General features: G+C 59.1%; 1 protein-coding gene and 1 long non-coding RNA gene across 2 annotated transcripts in view; one reads left to right on the top strand and one right to left on the bottom strand.

The window, feature by feature from the left end:
- Positions 1 to 1,182: 1,182 nt before the first annotated feature.
- On the bottom strand, positions 1,183 to 5,279 carry BARHL2 (BarH like homeobox 2). The gene is made up of 3 exons (XM_079314330.1): positions 4,404 to 5,279; positions 2,763 to 2,988; positions 1,183 to 2,240 (listed from the first exon to the last, which is right to left on the bottom strand). The coding sequence occupies exons 1-3, from the start codon at positions 4,978 to 4,980 to the stop codon at positions 1,928 to 1,930; spliced, it is 1,116 nt and encodes a 371-aa protein (XP_079170456.1). The 5' UTR covers positions 4,981 to 5,279; the 3' UTR covers positions 1,183 to 1,927.
- A 156-nt stretch (positions 5,280 to 5,435) lies between these two features.
- Positions 5,436 to 7,121, top strand: part of LOC306805912 — a 2,960-nt gene continuing 1,274 nt past the window's right edge. The window contains exon 1 of the long non-coding RNA XR_013775332.1: positions 5,436 to 7,121. This exon is cut by the window's right edge and continues 889 nt beyond it. This is a non-coding gene — a long non-coding RNA (uncharacterized lncRNA).

The following is a 7,121-nucleotide window of genomic DNA, read 5'->3' as shown; positions in this document are numbered from 1 at the left end:
TTGCTTAGACTGAGGAAAAGGCCTTAACGAGTCCAAATTTCCTATCTCCTTCCCCAGCCCGCACATGATGGGTTTCCCGGGAAAACCTCGGCGGTATTGCGGGGCGGACGGACTGCTTTGGCCACTCAGGGACCTGCTTCCGGCTCATTCCAGTGGCGGGGGGGGGATTTGGGGGCGAAGGCGCGGGGGAATACTCAGCAGCCGCCGCAACACGGGCAAAAACCGAAGTGGGCGTTACCGACCGGGTCCCCTTTTGTTAGATCAAGGCAAAGGTCAATATGGTTTTAACGCGAATTTATTAGCACAGAAATCAGCAAGCCGCTCGCTAATTAGCAAAGCCCAAATAAACGTGCCCGGAGGCTTTTCTTTTTCCTTTTTTCCGTTTTTATTTTTTTTCCCCCTTCTATCTTAAAAGAAAGGGGGACCCACGAGCAAAAATAGAGGGGAAAAAAAAAAAGCGCCAAACCCTCAGAGGAAAGGATAATATGGGACTTTATGAATGTTTTATAGGTAATTGCTGTATAACTTTCTAATTTCGCAGGGGGGTGTTCACCTCCCAAGGCTGGGGGCAGAGTCGTCCCCGGAGTCCAGAGGAAGGTCACAGCCCCCAGTCCCGACCCACGCCCCCTCTGCCCCCCGGGAGGGCCGGGCGGCCCACGCCGGCATGGGGAAGGGAGGCGCTCGGCAGGGAAGCTGCCAGGGGAAGGGGTGCGAGGGGGGAAACGGGCACACACAGCAATAAAGTTCAAAGGCCAGCGGGGCTCGGGAGCTCCGTGTCCGCCGGGACCCCTCCGCCCTCCCTGCCTGTTTCCCCTCGTTACTCACCCCGACCGCCGGCGCTCCCTGCCTGTCCCAGCTCCATGCGGAGACAGCTGCGGGCCGGGGCCACGGCCCCGAACTCTGCACAGCCCCATCGCACCCGCCCCCAAGGGGCCAGAGCCACTATCTGCTACCGCCCTGCCCAGGTGTTTAAAACAACAGCAAGGGGCTCGACACCTGCGGGGGATTTGATTTCCCTTTAAAATACAGATAGGGAAAAACAGAGCCTGTTAAGAAATAATGAGCCTAAAATTAAAAATATATTCAATATAATATTCAAAATAAAAAAGTGGCATCTGCCTTTTCTACTCCGAATTTCTTGAGTTCTCGTCACGGGGAAATTAGCTACCTTGAATTTTAGCGTTTGTTAAAAAAAGATAAAGTTTATTTTTTTCTTTTTTTTTCCCCCTGTGATTTTTCAGTCATCAAAAAAAAAATCTATATTTTGTCATCTAAGCATTTATTTTACTGAATCAAAAAAGACATGAAAAGGGATAGGGAAGAACCACGTTCGTTCGTTTTAAACTAACGTATAGAAGTGAATTTTTTTTCTCCTTTTTTGGACGACATATAATAAATATGATATACCACTCAGCACTCGGTCTGTACAATTTTGTTCGCATTAGGGAGCATGCCACTTTTCAATAAGAAAAAAAGAAAAAAAAAAAAAAAAAGGTAATGAGAAAAATCAGTGCAAAGTTCTCCGTTCCCCCGGTCTTCTCCGCCGGTCGGGGGTCGAGGCGCTCTCATTCCCTCTGTCCTCCGCAGCCTTTAGTCTCTCCGGCGGGCTCGGGCTCCCTCTCCCTCTCCTCCACCCCCTCGGTAACTCTCTCTCCGAGCTCCAAGTCCTGCCTCGCAGTAGCCGAGGTCGGCGGGTCGCCCCGCGGCTCTGCCCGCCTTCCCCCGCGTGTGGTCGTTTCACTTACGGGCTTGGCTCTGGGTTCACGGTTCAAGAGTCCCTGCTCTGACTGATCGCCTCCCTCGGTGGCCGGTGACTGCCTGCAGAAGCTCCTGCCCCTCGGCTTCCCCTCGCTTCCTCCTCTGCGGTGCTGGGGCTTGTTTGGGGACGGGGAGGGGAAGGGCTCGTTGCGGGGACCGCGGTGCCGTTTCACCGGGGGTGCGGGGTGCCGGGCATGGGGTTGGCCAGGGGGTTGAGGGCCGGCTGCCCGCCGGGCCCCAGCCCGTGGATCAGCACCCGCGGCACCAGCGGCCGCTGGAGCTGGGGGTGCGGCGCGGGGGGAGTCCGGTACATGCTGCTGTACATGGCTGCGGCCGCCGCGGCCGCCGTCGTGCTGTCCATGCTGCCCAGCAAGCTGGGGTGGTAGAAATAGGGCGAGGGGAACATCCGCTGCAGCGCTGAGTAGTTCCCGGCCTCGGCCAGCAGCTCCAGGCCTACCGCCGTCTGTCGCTTCCACTTGGTCCTGCCGGGGGTAGAAGAGGCTGCAGGGCGGGCGCCGCGATGGGGCACCCACCCACCCACCCCGCCTTGGCGGGGCTCCGCGATGGGGCACCCACCCACCCACACCGCCTTGGCGGTGTCCCCACCGCTGCCCCGACGGAGCCTACTGTCCCCGCGGGCCCGCACACGGTGCGATCTTCCCTGCTCTGCCCGGTTTCGCCTCCGAGCCCCGCACCCCCCGACATATGCATACGGCGACTTCGGCCAAATTAATAACCGCAGTACACGGTTAGATCGCAACACGCTGACACTAATGTTTTGCGACAGAATTAGGGTGGCTGCAACCGTATGTAATGAGACAGAAAATTACGGCAGCGTTGACAGGGACCGGACCCCCCAGCCCAGCGCCGGGGAGGGCGCGGGGCAGCAGTCGGGATCTCTCCGCACCACCCCGGGCTCCCGAGGGCAGAAACCCAGCGGCACAAGCCCACCCCCGGCTCTCCGGGGAGACCCTGGGCCGCCGCCCTGGCGGGACCCGCCTTACCTCCGGTTCTGGTACCAGGTTTTGACCTGCGTGTCGGTGAGGTTGAGGGCGGCGGCCAAGTCCATGCGGTCCTGCACGCTCAGGTACTTCTGCCGCTCGAAGCTGCGCTCCAGCTGGTTGAGCTGATGGTCAGAGAAGGCTGTTCGTGCCTTCCGAGGCTTCTTGGCCCGCACTGGAGGGCTGTCCCGGCTGCTGCTGATCTCCCGATCGCCTTCCTCCTTTGTCCCTGTGAGTGAGCCCAAGAGCAGTGAGGACCGGCGGGACACCGGCTCGGCCCCCGCCCCGCCCCGGTTACCGGGCCCCACCGCCCCCTCCCCGGGGACTTCTCCGGGGCACGGGGGGAACGGTCAATTATGGCGGGGGATGGTGGCGGCGAGTCCGTCCGGGGAACAGCGGGATTTCCACTTTCCGTTTCCCAACTACAGGGCTTTCGTTATTTTCTCGCCCTCTCCCCCCGGCCCGAAATGCCGGGAAATCGATCTGTCAATCCGGCTCCACTCGGGCCCCAGTTTGTGGCGCTCCTTGATCTTCCCCGCAGGAAGAACAATAATCTCCCTAATTGACCCACTGGGGAGGTTGGTGCACACAAAAATGGCCAGACCAGACTGTACATCTGGTTTGGGCACTCGTATGCTAATGCTAAAAGAGCGAAATGAGCTGCACTCGCGGGCAACGCGCCGCTCTGAGCCCGGCGAAAATAGCTCAATTGAGCAAAATTAGGAAAATGTGTCCTGTTGCCTCTTGGCTACATCGGGCTGCCTGCGGGGAGGACAGCTCCACCGATACCGCAGGGAAAATATCTCCTCTCCCTGCTTGCCTTTCCTCATTCTTGTCCTCCTTTCCCCTTCCCACGCACACATAGCTATTTTCACTTCCGAACCCCGCACGGCGGGGGCTTCCCCATCAGCACAAAATCCCTAATTGAAAGAAAAAAAAAAAAAAAAAAATTGAAGATAGGGAAATAAACCTTCTATCCCGGCGCAGCGAAAACGCGAGGGTTTTCCCAAACGCACAAAGCCCTCACATCTCCCTAAGCCGAGAGCGGGCCGAGTTGTTGTTGTTGTTATTATTATTATTATTATTTTATTTTTAAATAAAAGTTATGTGGGTTGGGATTTTTTTTCCCGCTTATTTGGTATTAACTGCTAGAGAAGTAGAATTTTTTGCCTTAATTTTAGAGCGAATGAGCAAAAATTAAAATGCTGAATGCACTAACTGCAGCTGAGCCACTGGTTCTTAGAAAGCCGGAGAATCATTTATGTGCATTTGCATTAAAAATAAATACAGTCTGATTTCCCATGCGATCCCACTGCTCGGGCTATTTCCTTAAAAACGGGGAAGCCGAATTAAAACAAAACAAAAAAAAAAAAAAAAAAAAAGAAAAAGAAATAAAATAAAAGATAAAAAGGCCAACAGATATTTAAAAAAATCAATTAAATAAATTTTTTTAAAAAGCTAGTTTATTTTATTTGCTGCTGATCTTATCCCCACGGTAGCGAGGATCATTGAGCGGCCCCGGCAGAGCAAGCGCTCCTACCGCAGATTTATCCCCCATTTTCGTTTCACCAACGCGGCCGAGCACGGCGGCCCCGGTTGCACCGGCGGCCGAGCCGGTGCGGAGCCGGGCCGGGCCGTACTCACCGTGGCATTTGATGTCCCCTTGCGTGTCGTCGCGCTTGTCGAGCTTGGCTTTACCGTCCTCCTGCTCGAGTTTGGGCCTGAAGCTCTCCGGGGCCGCGCTGCCCTCCTGCTTGGGAGTGTGGTGGGGAGAGGGGACGCTGGTACTGTAAGGTGCACACGCCGCTAGCGGTTTGCTGTCGCCCAATATGTCCTTAATTAAAAAAGAAGAGGTGGAAGTCCTGGGGCCGGAGCTGGCCGAGCCCAGCTGCGGCGGCGGTGGCTGCGGGGGCGACGGCTGCAAACTCGGCGGCGGCGGCGGGTGTGGGCCGAGGTGGAGGTGGTGCGGCGGCGGCGGGAGGCTTTCTGCCACCCCCAGGTGCGGCTCGGGGTGCTCCATGCTCACCGAGATAGGCGACGAGGGCGCCGTCCCCACCGTGTCGATTTCCGAGCAAGGGGACGGCGTGGCCTGACTCCTAAAATCCGCCGGCCGGCCGTCGCCGTGGGGGCGAAAATCTCCGTTCATGACTCCGGGGCTGCCGGTGCTGCCACCCGACAGGATCGTATCTATCCCGAAGCTGGACCCGCTCGGCCCCTCCATGGCGAAACGCTCAGCGCCGCGTCCGCATCCCCGTGGGCGGCCGCGGGGGTCTCTCACCGGGGGTGGAGGAGAAGGGATGGGGGGCGGAACCGGGTTTCCCCAACCCGCGCACCGGCGGCGCGCTCGACACTAACTCGGGGCCCCCGCCGAGCCCCACATCGCCGCCGGGCCGGTTCGCCGCTAACCAACTTTGTTGCGGGAAGTTGCGGGCGCGGAGCGGGGCGGACACCGGCCACTGCGGCGCGCCCGCCCGTGCCCACCGAGCTCCTCTCGGCGGCGGCGACTCCCCCCGTGACGTCACGGCCGCCACGGCCCCCCCGCCGTTTATTATAAACCCGGGCTTTTGCCGCCGCCGCCGCCCGCCCCCATTGGCGGAGCGCCGCGAGGGGCTGACGCAGCGCGGACCGCGGCCAATCGGCGGCGGCGGCGGGCGCGGGAGGGGGAGCGCGCCCCCGCTCCCGCCCGGGCCCGGCCCCGCCGCCGCCGCCCCGTCGGGCCTCGAGTCCCCGGCCGCCGGATCGGATCCCCCGGAGAGTATCATCCGGTGCTCCCGGGACGGTTCCCCGGCTGAATGTCAGAATAATGGGAAGTGCCAGCGACAAGACGACGTATTAATCCTGATGAAGCGGCGTGTCAAGCTAATTAGAAGAGTAATTATAAAGGTGATAATGAATGATTTAGAGTTCTCCGACTTTTATTTTACTAGTAATTACAATTTCCAGGGTCCTATGAAGCGCAGCCCGACATCTCCCTCCCGGCATACAGTAACCCCTAGACCCGACCAGCCCCAAAAGCGTCATCTGGGACCGCTGACCCCGGAGCCACGGGGGAACGGGGCGCAACAGTGGGGATGCAGAAAAGGATTGGGGCAGGATGACTGCAAGAGGGATTTTGGGGAGGCTGGTGTTCAGCGGCGCACCAGATACTGCCTAGTGTGTGGGGGCCGCTGGCATCCCCGCTCCGCACACGACGGCTGTCCCGGTGATGGGTTTCCACCATCAACCTGGAGCAAGGAGCGGGGACGGAGGGCACGAAGGTCCCTTCTAAACCCGCTCATCGTCCTGCCTGCCCCGTAACCGAGAGTGCCCAGTCCGACCCTGCACAGTGCTGCTGTGCGGGTGTGGCGGCAACGCGGGTGCGCCTCCACCACGCTTCCCACGGCGTTTTGTTTCTCCGGTAAACAGTTCTTCTCAGAGGTGCGGAAGGGGGCGGGGAGCGCACGGGAAGCACAAAGAGCACGAGGGACCATGTCCAGCCGGTAACTCGTTGCGGACGTTTGGATCCGACGTGAGACACCGCAACCCCGTGACAGCAGTGCGGGATGAGAAGCTGAGCCCCGACATGAGAGATGCCGATGTGTAGAGTGCCGCGGCCCTCTGCTCTGCTTCCGACGGCTTGGTGCCTGCCTTCCCTCATGAGGAGGGGGGCGAGGAGTTTGTGTCCTCGCTGGTAAAAATCTAGGTGCTTCCCTGCGATTCACCCGAAGAACACCGGTCCTTTCTGGGTACCGGGGCGGGAGCAAGTCCCGGCCTCACTACCCCACTTCGGAAACGGCTTTTCAGCCTCAGCAAAGCCGGCTCACGGGCAGCCCGCTGCTACCAAACGTGTCCCACTCCACCCCAGCGGGCGCGCATCGCCATCCGCCCGTGGGCAGCCGGTTGTACGCCTTGCCGTCGAGCTTTAGGCGCCGGTGCTGAACCTGGAGGCGGGTGAGGGAGCACAGGTGGGGGTCCCAAAGAGCTGTAGGGCCGCCCGTGTCCACTGGGCGGCGGTGGCGGCCGCCCCCGCTGTCCCCGACGGGCGTCCGGCGCGGACGGGGCCGGAGGCGAGCCCCGGTGAGAGCAGGGCTGGCAGCACGGCGGGGTGAGCCCTTAGCAGCACGTTCCAACAGACCGGGGAGTTTGAAAGAACAAGGAGAATAAAGATAGAAAAAGAGGTTAAACTGAAGAGTAAACTAAAAGAACAGGGAAAAAAGGAAAAATATTTAAATATCTGCAAATGCACAGGCAGGTTTTCTGAAGCAGGAAAGCAGCCCGCGGCGCCCGTGTTTATCTTGCTGTCTTGGTTTGCAATTTACCAAAACTATGTCCTAATTACCCCTGGGGGAATGTAGGATCCGGGGTAATATGTTACACTAGCAT

Source organism: Erithacus rubecula (assembly GCF_903797595.1).
Source record: "Erithacus rubecula genome assembly, chromosome: 10".
Classification (NCBI taxonomy): Eukaryota; Metazoa; Chordata; class Aves; order Passeriformes; family Muscicapidae; genus Erithacus; species Erithacus rubecula.
The sequence above is the reverse complement of the archived record's forward strand: the minus strand, read 5'-3'. Positions and strand labels throughout refer to the sequence as shown.

Coding starts and splice junctions, on each gene's coding strand:
- BARHL2 (XM_079314330.1), bottom strand. CDS start 4,980: ATGGAGGGGCCGAGCGGGTCCAGCTTCGGGATAGATACGATCCTGTCG. Junction 2,989..4,403: donor AGGGGACATCAAATGCCACG/GTGAGTACGGCC, acceptor GCTCACTCACAG/GGACAAAGGAGGAAGGCGAT. Junction 2,241..2,762: donor ACCTGGTACCAGAACCGGAG/GTAAGGCGGGTC, acceptor TACCCCCGGCAG/GACCAAGTGGAAGCGACAGA.